The 24,849-nt window shown below is 41.5% G+C and overlaps 1 protein-coding gene across 3 annotated transcripts in view; it reads left to right on the top strand.

The window, feature by feature from the left end:
- Positions 1-2,500: 2,500 nt before the first annotated feature.
- The window catches only part of LOC143982891 (myotubularin-related protein 9-like), a 41,520-nt gene continuing 19,171 nt past the window's right edge, over positions 2,501-24,849 (top strand). Inside the window, exons 1-9 of one of the 3 annotated variants that reach the window (XM_077481991.1) lie at positions 2,505-4,584; positions 4,666-4,914; positions 6,130-6,289; positions 11,904-12,029; positions 12,116-12,289; positions 16,488-16,705; positions 17,062-17,223; positions 18,128-18,269; positions 23,333-23,553. In XM_077481991.1, the coding sequence (XP_077338117.1) occupies positions 4,718-4,914; positions 6,130-6,289; positions 11,904-12,029; positions 12,116-12,289; positions 16,488-16,705; positions 17,062-17,223; positions 18,128-18,269; positions 23,333-23,553 (1,400 nt within the window). In that variant the 5' untranslated portion in view covers positions 2,505-4,584; positions 4,666-4,717. Of the gene's footprint in view, positions 4,915-6,129; positions 6,290-11,903; positions 12,030-12,115; positions 12,290-16,487; positions 16,706-17,061; positions 17,224-18,127; positions 18,270-23,332; positions 23,554-24,849 lie in introns of all 3 variants that reach the window. The other 2 variants (XM_077481990.1, XM_077481992.1) reach the window with 2 other exon arrangements.

The following is a 24,849-nucleotide window of genomic DNA, read 5'->3' as shown; positions in this document are numbered from 1 at the left end:
AAGCCAGATGGGCTGGTGAACAGGCAACCAGGTGGGCTAGAATTTCCTGCAATGGTGGAGCTGGGACCAGTGTCTACTGGGGAGTTGGAGGTGTTCCAGGATTCAGTTCATTCCACATTTGCTAATTTTCTAAGGGACTGAGAGTTCCTAGCCTGTAAGGGGCTTTTGCTGAGCTAACAAGAGACTGTTAGTTTCCAAAAAGAATACATCAGTTGGAGTTCTGCAGAGTAAGTTAAATGGAGCTTTACAGAGGCTCAAGTCAAGCTGTGCAGGAGGATCAAGTGGAGCTGTAAATAGGGAGGATGTTGTCTGGATGCAAGAAGGAAATGCTGTGTGACTGGTTGTGCAGCAGTGGGAAACTCTGATATTTGCAACTCCTACAAGGGTATTGCTACACCTGTGTGGGCTTTTCAGTTTTAAAAAGATAGTTAAAAACAGGCGTCCCCACATGACCTAAGTCCTAAACTTAGTGTACCTCTTAGACTGACTCTAAAATATAACCTTCCCCTCACCCAAACTCTAAAACCAAGCCTAAGGCCGCGTACACACGGGTGGACTGTTCGCCCAACTTTGTCCGCTGAACAGTGTTTCAGCGGACAGTCCGCTCGTGTGTGGGCTTCAGCGGACAGTTTCAGCGGACAGTCTGACGAACAAAGTTTTTCGGAATTCCCGTAAGACAGTCCGCTGAAACTTGGTTTGAGCGGACAGTCCGCTCGTGTGTAGGCTTGTTCGACAAACTAAGTTTCACGCATGCTCAGAAAGGATTTACACGGCGAAGGTTGCATTGCAGTGTATTGGACGTCGAATTTCTCGTCCCGTCGTACGTGCCGTTCACGTCATCGCGCACGCTTTCAGCGGACTGTTCGTTCATCGTGTGTGGTCAAGTCCGCTCATGCAAATTTTGAGCGGACTGTTTGTCGGATTGTTTGACAAACTAAGTTGGGCGAACAGTCCGCCCGTGTGTACGCGGCCTAAGACCTCAGATAAACATTTAGGCATTAAACTAACCTAGAAAAGTAAAACATTTAACTAAACTTTATCCTGACCTTAACCCAAACCTTAAAATGTAGCTTAACCCCATAAATCCTAATCCCAATTTTAACCCCTGACCCTATTATTAATCTTAGTTTAAACTTTAACACTAAATTAACCCTGGCAGATCCATACTTAAAAAATATGTCAAACCAACATATATTTCTGATATGTGCCTGCTGTACTGCGTACTTTTCCAAAAAAGCGTCCTATTCTATTTGTATTGCTTCCTTTGTGTGAAATACCTGGTGTTCCTGCCAGTCCCTCTGCTTTTCAATTAAAAACGCATGTGGTCAGTTTTCTAGCTGTGCTGGGAACTTGGCCTGCTCTCCTCCAATGATCAGCCATTCACTGGAAAGTTCAGTGTGCTGCTGTTTCTCCTCCCCTAGCTCTTTGAACTCCTTATGCAGCAGAGAACAGAGGTCGTGTGATCACATAAAAAAAGGAAAAAAATCTATTTATCATTTTTTTTTTATATCTGTACACAAATGTTTTGCCTTTAATTTCTGTTTTACACTGAATGGGTTGTATTAGAAGCTGTGGGTTTACATATAATTTTAATTATTAGGTGGCAAGAAGTATTGTGTCATCCTGCAAACAGATTTTTTTTGAAAAACCTCTGTTTTGAGCTCAGATTTTGCTGCAAATAACAACCAAATTGTCTAAAGGCCTGTGGTACTCATTGGGGCTCCTCTGCTTACTATAGGAAGGTCTGCCCTGTCTGCCAAACATTGATAAACTCAAAATAATTAATACTTGCAGCTCCTAGTAATGCTTACTTATAAACTTAAAACAAAAAAAAAAAATCAACAGTGGTCTGTGAGCTGTGTTCTGTTATTCTGTCAGTCATTTTCTGTCTGATCTGTTGTGCCGCGTACACACGATCGGAATTCTCATCAGAAAAAGCTCTGATGGTTTTTTCTCATCAGAAAAAGCTCTGATGGTTTTCCCATTGGAATTTCAACGGAATTCTGCTCAAACTTGCCTACACACGGTCACACGAAATGCTGACCGCCAAGAACGCAGTGACGTACAACACGTACGTCGGGACTAGAAAAAGGAAGTTCAATGCCTAGTAGCCAACAGCTTCTATCTCGTAGTTGAATCTGAGCATGCGTGAGTTTTTGCGTGTCGGAATTGCATACACACGATCGGATTTTACAATAGAAGGTTTTTCCATCGGGAAAATTGAAGAACATGCTCTCAAATTTTTGCTGCCGGGAATTCGGTCAGCTAAATTCCAACGTAGCATACACACGGTCGCATTTTCCGATGAAAAGCTCTCATCTGTCTTTTGCTGGCCGAAATTCCGATCGTGTGTACGAGGCATTAGAGTTGATGTAGACAAGACATTAGCTGGAAATTATGGGCACAGAAATGGCAAAGAAACACAATTTTTAGCAGACTGGGACAGGTAGATATTATCTATTAGTTTTTAATTGCCATTTGTGACTTCTTCTTCTGTAAATGTTGTTCCCTAAATTCTTCTTCCGGTTTGACAGGGATAAAAAAAGAAAGGGTGCGTTAAAAAAACAAGAGTGTCATAAACAACAAAAAAAACAGAAGTACCACACATTTTATGGTTTTGTAGAAAATGTTGTAGACCCTTCAAGGACAGAGATTTCACTCGTACAGTGACTTCGGTAAACCCAGGAGCCACACATCTCATACTTTGGAACCATCACTCCATTAGTCAATACAAACTCTCCCTTTCTGTATACCTACTCAGTGCTGTGATATCCTACATCCCTGCCAAATGGAATCAAACATCATCTTCTAAATCTACCTCTATGGCTCAACAAGGTCAATTAAATCATACATATGGAAGACCTCATTGCTAAGTCTTTATAAAAAGGAAGACAGCTTTAAATCTACGCGGCCATCTTGGATACAATAAATGTATTCCCTACAATAAAAAAAAAAACATTCTGACAAATGATGAAACATCCCCTTCTGGACAACGCAGCCTATACATGGAGCTAACTTCCAGGACTGTCCCTACTAGACCCATCAATATACCATGAGTTGACCCATATTATTTCCATATTGTGACAATACAACTGATCCACCACTCAAGTCATCCCAGCAACTCCACTTATCTTCCTCCTTTTTTCCTATTTTCCCTTTCCCCCTTGCATCTTTCCACTTTCCTTCAACCACAATCTTTTCTGTTTTTCATCACCCTTTCATTGATAAATCACCAAATGCATTACTTTATCCTTACCAGGACTACATTAGGTCTCCTGCTCTTGTTCCATCCAATAAAGATTCTACGATGGATCTCACCATCCTGTAACATAGTTTCACAACAAAATAGGTTCCAACGCTTGAATCTCAGATCTAGTTATACCTAGACACATCCCCTGAACAACATGGACAATTCTGAATATAATTCCTCTGTATCTGTCTTTGTATGTAAGATGGATATTATATAAAAAAATGAAACACTCCATGGAATGCTGTGTGAGAAAACAAAGCATTAAAAGAAAACGTTTTTTTTCCCCTTCCACAAGCTATACAAAGTAAAAACAAGTTTTAACTGGTGTTGGGCTTGAAAAAAAAAAGAATGTTTTATTTTTATTATTAAAGGGTAACTCCACTTTCGTGGGGAAAAAAATAACAAATAAAGAAAAAATAATATAGCACATATAATTGCGACACTAATCATATTGTAATTAAACGTTATTAAAAATTACCTTTCCTTTTCAATCTGCAGTCACTATAATTTTCAGAGAATACATTGTAATATGGCTACCTGGAGTTGTGCTGTACAGAGTGTGTACTAACCAGTCCCCAGAAACATAATTTCCTGCTTGTGTAATCACACCAATCACACCAAGGCTCACCAATTTTCTCAGAAGTCTCCTAAAATAGAAAGTCAGATTTCAGGCATCCCCTGCAACAAAAATATCATTTGTGGAGAGATACTTTCAATAGGAGCACGTCTGAAGGGATGCAGGCCCAGTAGATTTCCTCATTTAGTGCCTTGCAGCTGCACACCTGACAGTTAATTATGAATCCACTCCCATTAGACCCACTCGGTACAGAGGCACAGACAAACACACATGGATTTCTTCAGAAAAACGAAAGGTAGGAATCTGCAACAAAGGTTGTTATAATCCTTGCAATGCACATCGATCACCCAGAGGGGAATGTTTTTTTTTTTCTCAACAAAAGTGGAGTTATGCTTTAAGTAGGCTTTTGGCATCACTGGCTAGCAGGATTACCTGTGTACTTTCATAGGCAGCAGGAGGCAGAGCTAACATGAAATCTAATCTCAATATTACTCTGTCCATCTAGTAAAAACATGATTGTGCAAGGGTTAATTCGGAGGCTGTTTCCTTTACCATCTATGTCACAAGAACCACAGCTTCCTTCTTGCAACAAGTGACATTCCTCCCCCTTCTTATATGCAAGAGTTTATATGACAACTCTATGCTTTGCTTCAAATAAAATGTCCCTTATCTGCTAAAGGATATTCCAATGATTTACTTCACTATTAACTATTCCTGAGCCGTCTTTTGATTTTCCGAAGAGATTCACATTGAACAGGTTAGTAGGAACAAAAATTCCTTCTATGATTTTTCTGTTTCTGGATTCTCACATTTACACTAAGCTGTCTTTATTTAAAAGTGTACAGGTTTTGAACTATAGTTTGCAGGGGTCTTTTTTCCACCACCACTACATGGAGCTTTCACATCTTATTCAGTGTTCCCAAGTGGAAAATGTACGAATGTACTGCCCGCCACAACCTCCTGTCACTGGGACTTTGTGTGTGACCAGCCATCACCTGCTACTCTCTGCCCATCTTCTGGAGGGCACAAGATTGGAGAAATGTGAACTCTGGCTTCTGCACTGTGCTGTGGATTCTGTAGAGAAAAGGTACATATAGAACATAAGAGATTGTACATTACACAAGTAAGGAGAAATATCCATTTGTGCATTTTATTTAAATATTTCAGTGTGTATTATATGTATATGTTTATATACTGTGTGTGTATATGTATATATATATATATATATATATATATATATAGATAGATAGATAGATAGATAGATAGATAGATAGATATATACCGGTGTATATATATATATATGTGTGTGTGTGTGTGTATAGATATCCATATCTATATATATGTATAGATATATATGTATACAGTTTATATATATACTGTATATTTGACTATTTTCTACTATTATCAACATAATATGTAAAGCTCGGTCTCTGTAGTGATCCCTATTACAAAACATCATCCTTTTCATTGAAAAAGTGTCATTTGTGAACGTAACAAACAATAAATTTTTTTATGTAAATATAAAATTACTGTAGAGCTGATTTGGGTTCATGATGAGGTAGGACAGATTACAGCTTAAGCTTTATATTGTTTCCTTTTTTTTTTATAGTGGTGTTTATGATCAAATTACTTTCATTTACAACAACTCTATAAGATAGTTGGGTAGATTTACTAAAACTGGAGCACTCAGAATCTGGTGCCGCTGTGCAATGAGAGTCAACCAGCTGCTAACATCTGCTTGTTCAATTATGCTTTGGCAATTAAACCTGGAAGCTAATTGGGTTCTGTGCAGAGTTGCATGAGATTTTGCACTCTCCAGTTTTAGTAGATAACACCCAACACTTATTTCACTTCAAAGAGATTTCTTTTGACTTTCAGTTGTGTTTACTGAATAGGAAGTGAGCGAAGATCTCCCCAATAGGACACAGATGGTAGTAAGGAAAATATAACCAGGCAGAGTTTTTTTGCCATCCCCTACTCTATCCAAAATGAAAAAAGTTTATGTTTTAAACAAAGGTGTCTTAGCTTCTTGAGCAGGAGTCTCCAAACTCTCTAAACAGAGGGCCAATTTACTGTCCTTCGGCTTTAGGGGGACTGGACTGTGGCTGGTGGGAATAAAAAGGCCATTCGGTCAATGGGAGTAAGTAATACCCCATCATCAGTTTTAACGAGGGAAATAGCTCCCCATTGTTAGTATCGGTGGAAGGAATAGCGCCCCATTGTTGGTATTAGTGGGAGGAATAGCGCCCCATTGTTTTCTTCAATTCTGTATTTTAGATTCTATTATTATTAAATTTTGTAGTGTGCACAACATAGCAGTGTTAAAGAACAAGGAGAATGGCCAAGAAGGGGAAAGCAGCACCAGTTCAGGAATTGTCACTCTTAGGTGTAAAGACTTGAGGGTCATCCAGCTGGAGATACCTGGCATGGAGGAGACACTGAATGTTGCCCGCTCTGTGAAGGTCAGTAACATGGTGGCACTTAAAATACATTAATACATTTTACAATGTTGCACTATTATATTAATTACATTATATTATTTTCATATAACAATTCTAACAGTGGATACAATAAACAAATTTATTAAACCATCACTGAAATATAGTAGTGTTCCTCTTATCAACTATTCAACCTTTCTTTTTAAAGGTGCACTAGGAAAGCCACAACTGGTTTTTAAAAGTAGAATTGAAGGTATTTTTTTAAAATTTCGGATAAAGTAAAGGAAGTCTGTAACCAGTGGCATCGGGGGGGGGGGGGGGGGTGCATTGATGGGAACTGGTAGGCTGCATTGATGGGCACGGGCACTGGTAGGCTGTATTTGTGGGCACTGGTAGGCTGCAATGATGGGCACTGGAAGGCTACAATGATGGGCACTGATAGGCTGCATTGATGGGCACTGGTAGGCTGCATTTGTGGGCACTGGTAGGCTGTATTGATAGGCACTGGTAGGCTGCATTGGTGGGCACTGGTAGGCTGCATTTGTGGACACTGGTAGGCTGTATTGATGGGCACTGGTAGGCTGCATTGGTGGGCACTGGTAGGCTGCATTGGTGGTTACTGGTAGGCTTCATTTGATGGGCACTAGTGAGGCTGTATTGATGCATTGATCTCTTGTATCATGTCTGCAGTCTCTGACCATCTCTTGTATCATGTCTGCAGTCTCTGACCATCTCTTGTATCATGTCTGCAGTCTCTGACCATCTCTTGTATCATGTCTGCAGTCTCTGAGGGGGAGTCTGGAGAGGAGTCAAGAGTGGGAGTGCCGTCGGGATGGGGGTCATGGGAGAAGTCAGATGTGTGTGGACTGTGGAGAGGAGACTATAGGATAGAACCAGAGCCACCAACCTGGAGCTATCTGACTGAGCCCTGCACGGTGCACCTGAGAGGAGGTCAGTGACAACCCTGCCAGGCCAGTCTGAGGGGGGGGCACTGATGTAAGGGGGGAGTGAATAAAATAATGCAAGGGGGCACTCATATAAAGGTTTCCCCCTTATATCAATAACCAACCCCCCACTTACATTACTGCATTCTTTCTGCGGAAGGTGGTCTCTTGTCACCAGATTCCCCCTTCCCCTCATATTCCAAGAGTTCCTTGGAATATGGGGAACTCTTGCTCCTCTTTTACCACTTTTAACCGCTCTTATATATATATATGTGAAGCCCCATGTGCTTTCATATCCGTCCTATCTATATATATAAAATACACGCTTCAAAATGTGCTTTAAAATGCATGATTTTCCCTTTTATGAACAAGAAAATAATGACGTTATGCTGTTGGGCTGGTATGAAATTATTTCCAGGGCTGGTTTTTATTCCCAGTCCGGCCCTGCACACATCACCATTCACTCACCAGGCAGATCCCAGAACAAGAATGGCAGAAACCAATAATAATTTATTGAGGGGGGGGGGTGGTTACACCGGCTTTAGTGTGGCCTCCATATAGTTACGGTTACCCCTTCCAGGTCTGTTCTAAAGGCCACCACTCCCCTCCGCATCTGCTGTGTTGCGGTCTGCCGCCCGCGGGACAGCACAGAAACAGGCCGCAGCAGCACACAATCCACAGCCAGCTCAAGTGAGCCCTCAGCCCAGACTCAGTGTGCTTTTACTGAGGCATGCTGGACAGCACTGGAACAGACTGCAGCCCATTGGGCAGGTGTGGGGGGGGGGGGCATTGGGTGGAGCTTGGGCCGGACTTACTTTAAAATGTGGGGTTCTCAAATTTACCTTCGAGCTTAAGCCCCTGGTCTTTTTCACACCTAGCAACACCCCTCGCTATAACCCCTGTCAAGAAGTGGGAGGAAATCTTAGTAGTCAGAAAGGTCACCAGAACTAGTGTCTTCACTGGCAATTTTTCATTCTATTCCTGTTCTGGCGGCCACTGAAAATTTTGGCATTTCCTTTTACTTTTACTTTCACTTCCAGTAAAAGCGGTCCCCAGGACAAGTAGAGAGAGTGGATCACCCTAACAGGAACACAAACAGCAAAAAAAAAAAAAATCCCTGACAGGTCTATCCAAAACTAGAAAAAAAGTTTTACCTTTAGTTTTACTAAAGGACCTAGTGTTAGATATATTTTTGGACATATTTTTCATACAAATTATTGCAAATTTTTTTTCTGACGATGAGTTCTCTGTAATGAGAGGATTAGGAGGACTGCCATTGCTGACTTCTGTCAATTAAACAAAAACATTTGAGTACTGTCCTTGACGTTTTTTTTTTTTTTTTTGCATTAACACTCAAATTTTCAGGATAAGCTTTTGGGGTGTATCCCCTGTTCTAACACCCCTTTCACAATGAAGTGCTAAAACAGCCGCTAAAGCGCGGGTCATTTTTGCGATGCTTTAGTGGTGCTTTAGCAGCGTTTTAGCATCGCTTTTGTGGCGCTAGTGGGGCACTTTTTTTAGGTCACATGACAAAGTGACCTTACAAAAGAAAAACGAAAAAAAGACCAGGTTTGCGGCCCTTCCAAATCGCTTTCAAGGAGCTTTTGAATTGCTCGAAGTGATCAGACGCCGTGAGAACCGGAAGTGTTGTAAGAGGCGCCTGTAATGCCTTTGTTATTACAGATCTGCCGTTTTTTCATTATATAATTGTAAGCGCCCACTTGGCCTGTTTTTTTAATTAATAAACTTTCTTGTTCTTACGTTAGTATGCTATAAGAGATTATTTTTCATCCCCTACATATACCGGCTCTGTGTGAACATCCATGTTGATAAACTGGGAGCCAGCACTTGGAACACAGGACTAGGAAAGGCACCATTCATTATTATTGAACCTTGGAAGGCCCCCCAGTCGCATTAACCTTAAAGAGGAAGTAAAGACAAAAAAAATAAATAAATAAAAAACACACCCTGTGAGGCAAAGGCATAATGAGCTAGTATGCATAGCATACTAGCTCATTATGAATAACTTACCTGAGAACGAAGCCCCTGAAGCAGTCCTCCGTCTTCCTCCTCGCCGCTGCCATGTATCCCAGAGCGACTTCCGGGTCTCACTGCTCCGGCGCTGTGATTCGCCGGAGCCGCGATGACGTCACTCCTGCGCATGCGCACAGAAGCCGGCACGATCTGCAGCCTGCCCAGTGCACCTGCACGCCGCTGTCTACGGTGCATGCACCGTAGACAGCGGTGGCTGTCTTCGGGTAAATATCTCATAAACTGTATAGGTTTAGGAGATATTTCTTGGACCTACAGGTAAGCCTTAATTTATTCCCAAATAAGCTGCGCTATACTGATCCGATAAATGCTATGTGAAGCAAATGAGTGAATAAATAAAGCATGAAATCAAAAAATATTAACAAAGTGCAGACAGGGAAATGCATATACTAATGTTCAAATATTAGTCCATCATCCCATCAACAAAAAACGTTTTGCTTGTAATCTCCAACGTGTTTTAAACACACCACACCGATATAGGAAAAGTGTCATCAGAGTTTGCAGGAAAAAAGAGGACTTCCACCACCAACACTACTGCCGCTTACCAGCTACACTGATCCCATCTCAGAGACCAGATATCGCCAAATCAAAAACGCTTCCTCTGAGTCAGGACTGCATGGAGGGTGTATCCTCTTTAAGCGCTTGGTTCAAATGGTTAGAAGAATCCTACGGCCACACCGCTTATTCCAATGGTTAGAAAAATCCTACGGCCACACCGCTCATTGCCCAGCACATATAATAATGAAAGGAATCGCCATAGTGTGATATAGTCACGAAATTTAATATAATAAAAAATATTGCACTTACATCAAGTAGAAAAAACTTTGCTTTGTAAAACAAACAAATTCGCCGGCCGGCTTAGTAACGCTGCCCGTCGCTTCCGGGTCCAGCGTAGATCGCGGTGACGTCAGTACGTCGCTCCTCCCTACGCCGTTTCGTTATAGGTAACGTCTTCCAGGGGCTTACCTGTAGGTCAAAGTTGGTTGTAAGGGTTTACAACCACTTTAAAGCTTTATACCATATGCATGGAGGTAAGAGTGTAGAGACCACTGTGTGGGACACAAGTAGATCCCACATTGGAGATTATTCACTGAAGATATCGATTGAATGCACTTTATGCACTTTTTGCATGTTTGCACCTTTTCTCCTTTTTTCCACTTTTATGGATTAGCTGGCTACAATCCTAGCCATTTTGATAGTCTCTGATTTTGATTGTGATCATCTGGGACTGAATTGACTATCCATCTGTTATTGATTCACTCAGACAGATTATTCAGTAACAGTCATTTTATTTGTCATACACATTATAGTAATATGTGCACTGTTTAGAAATTTTGCACAGGATTATTGAATTAGATTTTTGCACAGGATCATTGGACACTGTTAAACATATTTAGTCACTTTATTATATTGTTCGCTAGCATTATTTGCACAGTGATTATATTTATACCTCATGATTGTAATTTAGTTTAGTTTAATTAGTTGTGCTGATCACTTTTTATATAATTTAGTTTTTGAATCTCTGCCCATTCATTTCAATGAAAAGGGGTGTTTTTGAAGCACTATTTATAGCACTCCAAACACGCCCCAAAGATGCTGCTTGCAGGACTTTTTCTACCGTCCCACAAGTGCACCACCCCAGTCTGAAAAAACTCATTCTAATGAATGGGAGCCAGTTTTCAGGAGCTGTTTTTAGCGCTAAAGCACCTGAAAACCGCCTTAGTGCAAAAGGGGTCTTAGGCCCAAGCAATACTTAGCCCTTGTACACACGGTCGGACATTCCGATGGAAAATGTCCGATCGGACCGTGTTGTCGGATAATCCGACTGTGTGTGGGCTCCATCGGACTGTTTCCGTCGGAATATCCGACGGACAAAGTTTTAGAGCTGGGCTATAAAACTTTCCGACAACATGATCCGATCGGACTTTGTCCGATTGTGTGTAGAGAATTCCGATCAGACAAAGTGCCACGCATGCTCAGATCAAATTCCTAGACCAAAGCTATTGGCTACTAGCCTGAATGTAGTCCCATCATAACGAAATAACGTCATCACGTTACATACGATCGGAAACACAAGTTTCGGACAAAATCCGTCAGACAAAATACTACTAAATTATCTGGCTGTTATGTTAACATTTTAAAATGTCCTGGGCCGGCTGCCACCATGAGCTTGGTGTCATTTTTATCAGCTGAAAATCGGCTGTTCAGTAAAAGTGATCTGGGCAGCTCTACAGCTGATCACTTTTGCGATAGTGAAAAGCTTCCTATTTTAGTGTATTTTAGCGTTTTGTTTCCTAAAAATATGTTTTTGATATATAGCTGTGAAAATATTGTTCAAAATAAAAAAAATGCAACTGCCACCATTTGTTTTTTACAGGGTCTCTGCTTTCAACAATATATAATTGTTTGGAGGTTCTAAGTTATTTTCTAGCAAAAAATAAAAAATAAGAAATAGCCCTGGGCGATGTTAAAATTGTTCCTGGTTAGTGATTCACAGTATTGGAGCAAGGAAACTACAATGACAGCCAGGGAACTTGCATCTTTGTATATAGAAGTCAGCAATGGTATCCTCCATTTTCATGATGAGTATCCTTTACAGGTTCACTAACATGTAATCACTATACCTTCATATACATCCACAGGCTCTTTCCTCCTTGGATTCTGTTACCCTCACCTACCCATTTTTCTTTAGACCTGCTGGATGCAAGTTGGGTAAAGGATGGCCAAGGGACACCATGGAAACATTTTACCAAAAGCTAAAAGCTGAGGTGACAAACTCTACATTTTTTCCTGCAAGCTGAAATTGTAAAAGTATGCTACTTACAGTATGTTTTTTTTTTGTATTTCTTTCCAGACAGACTCTTGGAGATTGAGTCATGTAAATGCTGGTTTTAGACTTTGTTCTAGTTACCCAGAAAAGGTTATTGTGCCTGTGTCGTGTTCTGATGATTCTCTGAGGAAGGCTGCATCTTTCAGGCAGGGACACAGGTTTCCCGTATTTAGTTACCGCCACCGGAGCAATAAAGCGGTATGTTAGGCATGGTATTATTCTTAACTATCTCTAGACTGCAGAAATTCTATCTTTTTCCAATGTTTTCCCTATCATTGTGTATTAGATGACAGGAATACTTGATGATTTGAATTATATTAGAATCCCAGCAAGCAGGTGCTCATCGTACTCTTTTGGGTTATGTAGTACTAGATGTCTTGTTTGTCTGCATCCTGAAATGGTATGTAGCGCTCACTCCCACAGGAGACCACAGTTTAAGGTCCCTAGTGTCTTTTCCCATAGTTGCACCCACAGCCAGGCACAGTCACAGTAACTCCTTTGACTCAATGAACACTAGGGGTATGTTTTTCAGATGCTTTATTGTGGAACTTGAACTTGGCTAGGAGTAGAGAAACTGTGGGACATTCCAGCAACTTTAGTAGCAACTTGAGGACACTAATCTTCCTTACATAAGTCCTTACACAAGCACTTCGTGGATTGAGCTATACCAGGACACCAAACACTTCCCTTTGAGCAGTGCTGACTTTAGCACCCAAGAGATAGCAGCAACATACAGTCTCAGGGATCTCTCACTCCAGTATGTACTGACTAATGTCCTTGGATAGTTGGACACCTCCTTCCAATATCTTCCAGACACATTTTCCAGTGATACTAGACCCCGATCCCCAGTCTGCTCTTCTAGCAGAATTGACCCCCAGTAAGTCTAACTGGAACCTCAATTAACTGCAGACACATGGCAAGTATGCCAGAAAAAGCAGCAGCCTTCCAGGCTGGTATCCTCTCTAGGACAAGAACCTCTCTGCTCCAGGTCTCATTGTATTTATACACTCTCCCAGCCACCATCTGGGCACTTCGCCCCAGGTATTGGCCAAGGCTGCATAAATATCCAGCTGCTTATTTGACTCTCCCAGCTCACTATCTTTCAGAACCTTTCCATGCAGATAGGGGGAAACAGTCACCCCTACAGCCAGTGAAACACAGAACAGACCAAAACAATCACATGCTCAACTGATTACAGTAACTAAATCTATGTAACCTAGCACCTATCTAACAAGGTGCTACGGGTATATTAGATATGTATTTCAACTGCACTGGTATTTCTTGGCGCTGTGCTTTATGCTCTCAAAATACTGCGTAATTCCTTATCTGTCAATAAATTAAGTGTCCCTAACGCTAGAGCAGCTCCTAAGGCTAGGTTCATGCTGTTGCGTGTAAATTAAACCTATTCCCGCACCCGCAACTGCTCGTAGCCAAAGCAAACACATAGGTGTAACCTAGTATAGCACTTAACTGTCCCCTATGTTTGAGCCCTTAACTGTTAACCCTTTTCCTCCAACATTTAAAGAACTATAGGCAAAACTTTTCTTTTTCATTTTGGATAGCGTAAGGCAGTGTTATAACCCCTGACAGTTTTTTGCAATCTTTATCCCATCAGGAAGATTTACCTTTACTTCTTTTCCCTTTGCCAAAACAGGAAGTGAGAGGAAATTCCCTGAAAACTAAGGGAATCGCTTGGGGCCCCCTAGGCCACCAGAACTAGTGTCTTCATTGGAAGATTTCCCCTCTATTACTTTTCTTGAGACAGCCCAAAATTTGACTTTCATAATGGTAAACATGACAAATAGAGAGGGGTGAACAAACAGCAATAAAAACCTAACAATTGTTGTAATCCTTGTCCACTCTATCCAAAACTAACAAAAACAAAGTTTTGCCTTTAGTTGTAGTTAAATCCTTCAAGCTGAATCCTCCCTTAAAGTGGAGCGGCCCATTTACTGCAAGAGATAAATGTATGTTAGGTCTAGGAGACAGGGAAAGGCAGGGAGACAGCCACACTTAAATCCTTTGTATCCAGGTCAATTTCCAGGTAAACTAGTAAACTAGATGGAGGGATGTGAGGTGACTGTATATGCAAGATATGATACTTGGGGTGTGTGGGTCTGAATTGCATATACCCTCATATAACGATACGCTGTCTAGAGACGTGTGTGTGTGATTGAGAAAAATTATCGATCAGAAGATGCCAAAAACACTCTTTGGGAGGGAGTTGTGCTTGCTCTTGAAAGGCAGGGAATGTTTTCAGGGTGCTGCTGGTGACAAGGTCACATATACGAATCAGTTCTGATGAGGACCAGGCTTGAAAAAAAGCTGGGTCATTAAAAGCAGGGTAAACGTTTGGGTGGTTGAAGAAGGAGAGCAGTGGAAAACGCTAGTTTAAAAGGGCCCCGTAATTTATCCCAAAGTTGAAGGGAATGTTGGGTTATAGGGTTGAATAAAGTCCCACAGTCAGAGCTAGACATCCACAAAAAAATAGTCACTGACGTGGTGAAGATCAATTGCTTCCAAACCCACCCACAAGGGTGTCTCGGCTTTCGCGTGGTATAATGTAAGCTGGGCTAGTTGGGTAGCGTGCTAACTGCAGATCACATTCTAAAATGATTGATAGCTGCCTTGCTTTCATGCTGGTCTAGTTTGTTTAATTCTTGTTTAAGTCAGTGGCCTAGAATAAAGATGCAGATCAAGACTTCTGATTTCACTTTGACTTTGCTCACTGTTGGATCAGTGATAGGAGTGAGTGGATGTTCTTTTTATAGTGATCTGTTCATCTTTGCTTGAAACATACCTCTGAGATGGGAACGAGGGACACCTATTAGCAAAAGTATGTAGGCATAGGACACACACCTTGCCACGCCACCTTAAAGGAGAATTATACAAAAAAAATATTAGTTTAACCCACAAGTGCTTTTCTACCACTACTATTCCTTGATACTGGCTTTTGAAATTTACAAATGCAGCAATTTAGAAATTGGATGAAAGGTTTAGTACTGGCAAACACTTTTTGAAAGATAAATAGTGCATTTTATACATAACTATATAGATCAGACCAAAATGGGGGACACATGAGGAGGAATGAGGGACAGAGGAACTTTGTTCCAAATCAGGGATAGTCCCTCAAAATCAGGGACAGTTGGGAGCTATGCTTTTAAGCTGAACTCCAGGCAAACATATATAAAATACATATATGAAAGTTCTTTTGGGATTTACAAAGCTCTGACACACAAAACAGACCTAGATGATAGGACAGGAAATTTGATTTTCTCTACTGTGGTTAAAGCGGATTTTCAGCCTGTACAAAAAAAAATTATTAAAAGTCAGCATCTACAAATACTGTAGCTGTTAACTTTTAATATAAGGACCCTTACCTGTCCAGGGATCCTACAATGACGGCACCCCAAGCCGATTTGTCCATCGGCTTCAGGTGCAGGCACTGGCAATGCAAGTAAGGGAAACCGGCAGTGAAGCCTTTAGGCTTCACTGCCTGTTTCCTACTGCGCAAGTCGCGCTGCGCTTTCTGAATGGTCCTGTAATCTACTGGGACACAGACAGGTCCCAGAAGGCAGCAGGGGAAGGAGGAGGGGCCAGACATGATGCAGATCACTGTACGGCATTCTTACCATGAAGGGGGTACCTGTCAAAACAAAGGTGCCCGCCCCCCCCCAAAAAGTCGCAAATGTGGCAGTGGGGGGGGGGGGGGGTCCCTTTTGGGTGGAGCTCCGCTTTAAGTAACACTTGCAGGTCTAGTCCCTCTCATAGGCTGTGAATGTATCATGAAAGGAGAAGCAGCAGACTAAGCTCTTCTCTTTCCTCCTATCAGCAAGCCTCTTGCATTGCAGCACAACTGATTGACTCATTGTGCCATTTCTCCCTGCTCCATTCTGAGCTCTGAGGAACTAAAAGAGGCTGATTTAAAGTCATATGCAGACTCTTACACTGCTTGCATTTGAAAATATACATTTATTTATATATTATTGAATAGGGAGCTGAATTATTCTGTGCCTTGTATATCTATCTGAAGTTAAGGCTACTATTTTATTTTATACAATTTGTACTTAGCTCTGGCTAAAATCAATTGAATTGAACCGGATGGTTTTGTATATTAAGGCAATTTTCCTCTTAAGTTAATGTATAATGGAAAACATTTGTTGAGAGTAATACAGAGACCACCATTGCTGGCTTTTCCGAACATGCTAGTCCTCTTGATGTAATGTTGAACGCTATAGTTACCCTTTTTTGCGCTCTGTCAAGTTAAATTACACTTTTTTTGTCAACTGGTGCAAAAAAATCAATAGCACTTTCAAGATGAGGTCAAGTACTGTGCATGTGCATAACATATCTACTGTTCTTTTTGCCTCTTCTTTATTCTCTTCTCAATCTTTAGGTTATGTTACGCTCTGCTCAGCCTCTGGTTGGTCCAACACATCGTAGGTGTGAAGAAGATGAGATGCTGCTGAATGTTACACTAGAAGGGCATTTATGTGGGTATATCATTGACATTCGCAGTGAGCATGATGCCAGACAAGCACGAAGCATGGGAGGTGGAACTGAGAACAAGAATAGGTACCCTGACTGGAAGGTGCTCTACCACCCATTGGAAAGGTGAGTCTAAGGATATACAGATACCTACCTACAAAGATGGGCAAGTAGACACCTGTCTATTGACTGTAGCATCATAACCCACCACTGTTTCTAGCATAATTCCCCTTACGGACTAATATGGCCTATACGCAGGTATCGTCTTTCTTCCTTCTCCAGATTCAGAGAAGGGAAAGACTGGCCAAGTTGCATATAGATCTAGAAAATCTCCTTGAACAGTAATGAGCACTTCCAATGATTGGTAGCTTTAGTAATTTCCCCTGAGGTAGTCCTAAACAGCCTGATTTTTGGACCATTGATGACCTCCCCAACAAAAGTAAGAACCTGTATATGAAATGAATACATTTTTGTACTTTTAGGGGACGTGCTTTGCAGACTAGCCTGACACGGCTCGTTGCTGCTTGTTATGAACCTTGTCTGGGGATAAACCGTTGGCTTACTAGGTTACTGACTTCCCGCTGGATGACCCACGTCAAAGAAGCTCTGGGCACTGCAGGTCTGGCTGTTGAATGTTTAGAGAGGTGAGGTGGTTGGTGCATGAAGTGTAAAGGGATAGATAAGGGATGAACATGGAATAGCTATGGTTAAAAAGACAGAAGTAGAATTTGGGAATAGAAACGGGCAATAAATGATCAAAACTTAGGCTTTAAGCTACTATGCTTGAAAAGTATATGTATACAATGATGTATGCATGTACCATAATTATAGCAAAGAAACAAAAATGTGTGCTTTAAATTGTTTTCTTTTATAATTCTACTGTATGGGATGGGCATTTAGGAACCTAAAGTGTGTCAGTTTCTAGCCAAGGCCTTGTATATTGGAAGTAATCGTTTTCTAATAATTGTGCTATGCTTCTGAATAACTAGAAAGAAAAACAATCTGTTTGCTATTGTAATTTATGAAAATATAATCTGTCATATTGTGTTTAATTTGTCAAGCAGGCATACTCTCTGAGATGAATAGTACACAAATACAGTAGAAGATATTATCATAGAGTTCTAGATGCAGAGCACATCTATATCGTCTACATCATTAAATCATATTTTTAATCTGCAAAGACAATAAAATGCATTATATCATAGATTGAATTTGGCTGCAAAATCAAACAGGTTGGATGATCTCCTTCTTACATTGATTCAATAGTTTACCTTTTAAAATATTTTTTATTGTCAAATAGTAAATATTTTAAATATTATTTTTTTATTTAAGACTTTTCAATAGATATACAGAAGAAGGGGAAAAAGCAACAGAGGGCATCAAATAACAACAGGGATCTTTGTCTCAGATAGAGTACATTTTAAAAACAACATTTTATATATCTATCCACTTATAGAAATTTGTGAAAGGGAATGCTAATATTTAATTTAGCTGACCAATACGGTTAGCTAGTGCTACTTTTTCTAAGAATTACCTATTTTGCTACAGAGTGGGTACCTGTGTACTTGTTCATGGTGATGAAGGTACTGACAATACCCTGCTGGTGACTTCCCTTGCTCAACTGATTCTGTCCCCTAACTGTCGAACCTTGGCTGGTTTCCAGGACCTTATCGAACGTGAATGGTTACAGGTAATATAGGCTGTATTCCTCCATATTTTATACTCATTAGGGTGGAATTTCAACCAAACTTATGGTTTTGAAAAGAGTGGGATAGAATTAGAGCCTCAATTTTTGGCTTTTATTGTTCTCTGTGTCTCTATTGGGCAGATCTTCCCTCATTTTTTGCAACACGCAGAGAAAATCTGATTTTTGGTTTCACTGTAAAATACTTTTCTTCTAATACATCACAGGAGGTATCCATTATGAGAGGGTCATGTTGCCACCTTTAGATCATTGGACACTGGCAAAAAATACAGAAAATTTCCTTAAAGGCATAACTCCTCCCAGCCAGGCAAAGTCTCAGTTATTTAGTAAGCCATTAACAATCAGGAAAAAGGAATGGAATCCATGTCTCCTGTGATGCAATCCATGAAAACATTTTTACTGGTAAACCAAAAATCCAATTTTTGTATTGTATATACCAGGAGAAAGGGTATCTTCCTATCCATTACAACAGTGTTGTCCCAAAGCACTGAATATAAGGGGATGGCAACATGCCAATAAATCAAAAGGCCCAAAGAAACCAAACCAGAGCAGGTTAGAACCTCAACAAGCAGACTAAATAACTCACTGACCAAATGTTGCATCCTCAGAGGCTCAGATATCCAGTGTATGAACCTAAGACAAGGTAGCAGCCTTACAAACTTGAGCTACCAAGGTCTGGTGTCAATTTTCCACAACACTCCTAGTATAATAAGCCATCCCTGAAAATGTGGAACCTTAACTTTTAGACCATAAGCCTGAAAATTAAGCTGATGTATCTATCAAGAAATAGTAGATTTGGAAGCTGCCTGACCCTTCCCTCAGGAAGCACAAAGAGGGAATCAGACTGTTCGATTGCAGCAGTAAACTTAAGGTAACATTAACAAGGTACAGTCAACAAGGTAAATCTTGACTAGACAAACCACATCCAAGGTATGTGGAGCCATACCCTTTGGCGTCTGAGGCTTAGGACAGAAAGGTGGTAACACAATTTCCTGGTTAACATGGATCAAAGAGACCACCGTAGGTAAAAAGGATGTCTGAGGCCGAAAAACCACCTTGTCACAGTGGAACACCAGAAACGGTTCCTTACATGCAAGAGTAGCCAATTCAGAAACTCTACAAGCCGAAGTAATGGCAATCAGAAATATAGCGTTCCGTGTCAGAAGGACTAAAGAGATATCCCAGATGGGTTCAAACTGAGATTTGACCAATACAGGAAGTACCAAGTTGAGGTCCCAAAGAGTCAAAATTGGTGGAACAGTACAAGTGATCCCTTGTACAAAAGCACACACCAAGGAATGCACTACACAACATCTCTGAAACAGGACTACCAAGGTCGAAACCTGACCTTTGATTGTAGGCCAGACCCTAGTCAACTCCAGATTGGAGAAATGCCAGGATGTAACCCACAACATATTTACGAGTATGAAATCTTCAAGCCTCATTCCTGTGATAAATCTCCCTTGAAGTCGCATTACTAGACTTCAGCAGGATAGGAATAACTGAATCAGAGACACCCCTTGCTCTCAGGGCCCTGGCTTCAACAGCCATACCGTTTAAAGCCAGCAACTGTAAAGAAGGGTGTCAGGAATGTGGACAACAGACAGGATGGGAACATGAAGTTTCAACCAAGACAGGATGAAATTCTGAGCAGTATGCCCTCTGGTGCTTCCCTGATGGTATATGAATGCCACATTGTGTTGTTGTCCAACTGAGCCCTTACAGGGAGGCCCTCCAGCTGCACCGACCAATAGTGCAGGTCCCCCTGTCCTATGGCGAATAAGTCCTGGGACCGAAATATTGTCCAGAACTCCACCCCCGCCCACCAGGCTGGCATCTGTCCTCAGGACTCTCCAGGACAAAAGGAGAAATTATTTTTCCATTTCCAGCATTCACGAGGAGATCCACCAATCCAGACACAGTCTAGTTCTGGGGTGTAACTGCATCAGGGGATCCTGAACTACTGTGTTCTCCTGTCCCAGGAGCAGTTTGGAATCAAACTGGGCAAAGAGGACTGCCTTGAAAGAAGCTAGAATCTTTCCTATGACCTTCATGCAAAGCCAAATTGAAGGATTTGCCAGAGTTTGAAGAAACTCCACCTAAGTTCTTAGAGCCAGACGCTTGTTCTGGGGTAGTATCACTCTCAAGTGAACCGTGTCCAACAGACCTAAATATTGCAGTCTTTGGGTTAGGACTAAGGCTGACTTCTGAAAATTCAGAACCTATGCAAACCACTCAAGAGTTTTCACCATTCGTGTCACATTGAGCTCCAGAAGTGAAGGAGACTGCTTCCTCAGAAGCAAGTCATCCATGTAACCTATGACAGGAGCACCATGAGTGTGTGGGAGGCCCAAAACCAGGGGCTAGCATCTTGGTGATTACACTGGAAGCAGTGGACAGAATAAATGACAGGGCCACAAACTAAGAGTGGCAGTATTCCCCCGCAAATCACAGGAACTGTTGATGAAAAGGGAATATTGGTATGTGTAGATAAGCATGCTTGATAGCCACAGATGGCAGAACATCTCCCTGCTGGAGGTAGGTAACCAATTACTGCCCCAATTCCATCTGGAACTTTTGCATCCAGAGAAACTTGTTGAATCTCTTGAGAGCCAGGATTTGGTGGACATTGATGTGAGCTTTGGGCTTTGGGAATCCTGAAAGTTTAAAGTAGAAACTCCCTGAGGTATCAGGTGATCAAGTGACCAAAAAAGGATAACCTTTTTTTGCAAATTCAAAGAAACATTTGAAAGTATAAAGTATGGAGGAGAAAGCTGTAAAATTCAATTTTGGAACTTCAAATGACTATGTTGTGGACTTAGTCATTCCCAATATCCACTTGCCAAACTTATGCGAACAGCCTGCACACGTTCCCCCCCCCCCACCTGAATGAGTAGAGGCGCCCCTTCATTACAAAGGGGACTTGGTCTAGAGGTCCTGGAAGTCCAGGTCTTCTTACGGAACTGGGATTGGGGCTTCGGCTTTGAACCCCAGGTTTGTGTTTGATGAAAGGAATGCTTTTTGGCAGTGGAAGGTGTAGCAGAATTTTGTACCGCAGGCTTCTTTTTTATGTGGCAGTGTACATTTTTGATGTAATAATAAAGAGCAGGACTAAATAAACACTCCACTTGAAAAAAATAAGTGCTCAACCTGTTTCTGCGCATATGCGCCAAGTCTGGTAAAGCATCCACTTAGAAAACTGGTATTGCTGAAGTTAGGGTCTCTGTCTCTTAACATCTGACAAGCCCAAAACTTGAGGCTTTAACGAACTCCCACAGCTGCAATTGCAGGTTGTAAGGCTGCTCCAACAAGAGCTTAAGAGGCTTTAAATAAAGCTTTCACACATTTTTTCCTAAGCATCCTTAAATATCGGGACCTCAAACACTATGTCTTTGAGGGTCTTGCAGAAGTAAAAACTGCTGAATCCACCACAGGCATACTCAATTTTTTAGTGCGCTCACCTTCCATGGGGTGTTGTTGAGCTAATAGTTTTGGTGGAAAGAACACCTTTATCAGGATGAACCCAGTCTGCCCATAACACATCCTTTAAGTGAGGATGTACAGGAAAAGATTGGGGATTGCCCTAATCCCGTGCAAAAGTTTTACGTTGGTCCAGACAACTTCTGTGACAAAGCCCACAAAGGCTTTTTGGATCTGGGATAACACCTAACCCTGGGTCAGGAGTAGATTTCACTGAAGAGGAATGCTCTCCAATTCCCTCTTCCATAAAAGTTGTTTCCCCTTTCACTCTTGTAGGTCCTTAGTAATCTCCTCTTCTGTTAAGAGGAAGGGAGGAGAAGAAAGGGAGCATTTCCATTTGCAACCAAGATGGTCCAATCTGCAAAGGATGCTAGAAAGCTGGTGATGTAACCCACTAATAGCAGACGAGAATTCCTTGCTTGACACAAAGGAACTGGAGGAAGATGCCCCAGAAATAGTAGAAAGACCAGATAGGTAAATGGAATCTGAGCTACAAGGAACTGACACCTAGGGGATTTAGTGCAAGGGGGGCTATATGGAGGTTCCTCTCTACCAGATAAAGAGATTTGGAAACCCTCTTCTTCCTGATACACCTCTCTGTTGTCACTGAGCCATGGCTGGGGCCCAGATACCATTCCTCTTAGCTGTTTTCTGTAGGCAACAGATCTGTGCAAGCCAGTCTCCTAATCCCATACAGATTCTTGAGAAAAACTAGCTGTTGTAAGTACCAATTTTTGTCCAGAGGCTGCACAGACATGACCATCACCTTGAGGCTTGCTGGAGGAGTTATGCATGTGAGGGGATTTACAGTCTTTTTTTTTGCCAGTGTCTGTTCATTTGAAGGTGGCAGCAAAACCATATTGTAATGGATATCAAGACCCTATATGTTGGGATATATGATAAAGAAATGCTGTTTTTAGCTTTAGTTTTCTTCTGCATTAGTCATAGATTTCTTTGAAAAATCCAAAAAGGACTTAAAGCATGGTCACTGGCTTCCTAGAGCATTCTGCATTGGAATAGATGGAAAATGCACTTCACAGAGGGAAAACAGAGGAGCTGACACCTGGAAGCTATGCCCAATAACAATCAGGCAGAGGGCAAAGTACTAGTGATTAGTACTGCATGTCCCCATTACTGACTTACAATACCTTGTTATGTACTGTGTCTTTGCGTAGAGGAAACTTTCTTGGTAGAGGCAGGACTTTCCTTTCTCATGTCAGAGCTTTTAGCAAGGACACCATTGGGCAGCACAGCAGTGACATAACAAAGTCTCACTCCAAATCTCCTGAGATTATCAGTCAAAGGCAACAGTGACCAAGATTCACAAAGTAGATATACAGCTCTGAGGCTGTAGGCACAGAAATGCTTAGGCACAGAAATGCTTAGGCACAGAAATGCTTAGGCACACTCACATACCAAGAAGTGTGCTGCTAGTGTTGGAGAGGATAGAAATTTGACCGAGGCGCTAACCTTCCCTAATCTATTCAAAACCTAAGGTATGGAGTAGCACCTTCAACTGTATTCCATTTGAATGCTGAATAATGTTGATTCACTTTTCTTGGTTTCAGGCAGGACACCCATTCCAGCTGCGTTGTGCCCGATCTGGGTGGTCACAGGAGCGGGCTCAGCAGGAGTCACCCACTTTTCTGCTTTTCCTGGACTGCTGCTGGCAACTTACTCGGCAATTTCCTAGGGCAATGGAATTTAATGAGACATTTTTGTGCGTGCTGGCAACCCATGCATACAGTTCAGAGTATGGAACTTTCTTGTGCAACAATGAAAAAGAAAGGTGGGTAAGGATTCATAGCTAATCGGTTTTTATTTTCTTCAGAAAAGCTCAGTTGACATCAATGTTTACCTACCACATCTGCTTTTCAGTAAAGTGGGGAAACCTCTTCCCAAGGCTTAAATTCAGTAAGGCTCTATTCACTTTAATAATAAAAGCATAGCATATGTTATTAAAATCAGTATGTTGTTATACTGCTGCTTTATAAGTCATGTCCTTAGTAATCACGTTACAGCGTTGTGTCTCCTGTAGTAAAATTAGCACTGGCTGTAACTGAGCTGTTTGGACACGACAGCAATCAATCTATTTTTGGCCAACAATGTACTGTACATCTAAACTCAAATACGTTTCTTTTTTTTGTGTGTGTGTTGAAACTCGTATCACATTTTTTATTGATGCCTGCCATAGAATAAGCCACCCTTTTTATCTGTCCTGGTGACCATTACCACTGGAACAGAAAGCGATGGGAAAGCCAAGATTTTAAAGTTGTCACTGGAAAAGAAACAGGGGGAACATTTTCTAACAGAGACATCTGCTCTATGAAACTGAGAGGGGACTTTCCTTAATTGTGGAAGGATTATACACCCACTGACAGGTTAAAGCGGTTGTATACTCAAATGTTGCACTTTTACCTACAGGTAAGCCTATAATAAGGCTCACCTGTAGGTAAAATTAATATCTCCTAAACCTGTAAGGTTTAGGAGATATTCCTTATGCATGCAGCCGTTGACATCAGCGGCGGCATGCCCTCTGAATGCCCCAGCTGAAGGTCCGGCAGCGTTGCTGGACCTTGCCGGGAAGAGAACTCCTGCGCACGTGCGCGGGAGTGACGTCATAGCGGCTCCAGCCACTCACACCGTCGGAGCCACGAACCCGGAAGACATGCTGAGAGCAAGATGTCAGCTCCCTCGGTGCGGACTGGGGACCGATATGGGGGTCTTCGTTCTGAGTATTTGAGAGTATTTGATAATGAGCTAGTATGCGCTGGATACTAGCTCATTATACCTTTGCCTTGCAGGGTTTTTTTTTCTTTTTTTTTAATGTGCGGGTTTACTACCGCTTTAAGTTAATAACATTGATTATCTCATTAAAATGACATATGAAAGTCGGTGGGATATAGCATGGCAGGGGCCCTAACTCTTCGCAATGCTAATTAAAGTGATTGTAAAGCTTTTTTTTTTTTAAATAACAAATATGTCACATACCTCCACTGTGCAGTTCATTTTGCACAGAGTGGCCCCGATCATCCTCTTCTGGGGTCCCTCAGCGGCGCTATCAGCTCCTCCCCGAATCGTATAA

Source organism: Lithobates pipiens, unplaced genomic scaffold (assembly GCF_037356315.1).
Source record: "Lithobates pipiens isolate NorthernLeopardFrog02 unplaced genomic scaffold, aLitPip1_a1.2 Scaffold_16, whole genome shotgun sequence".
Taxonomy (NCBI): Eukaryota; Metazoa; Chordata; class Amphibia; order Anura; family Ranidae; genus Lithobates; species Lithobates pipiens.
Note: the sequence above shows the minus strand (reverse complement) of the source record. Positions and strands in the feature narration are given on the sequence as shown.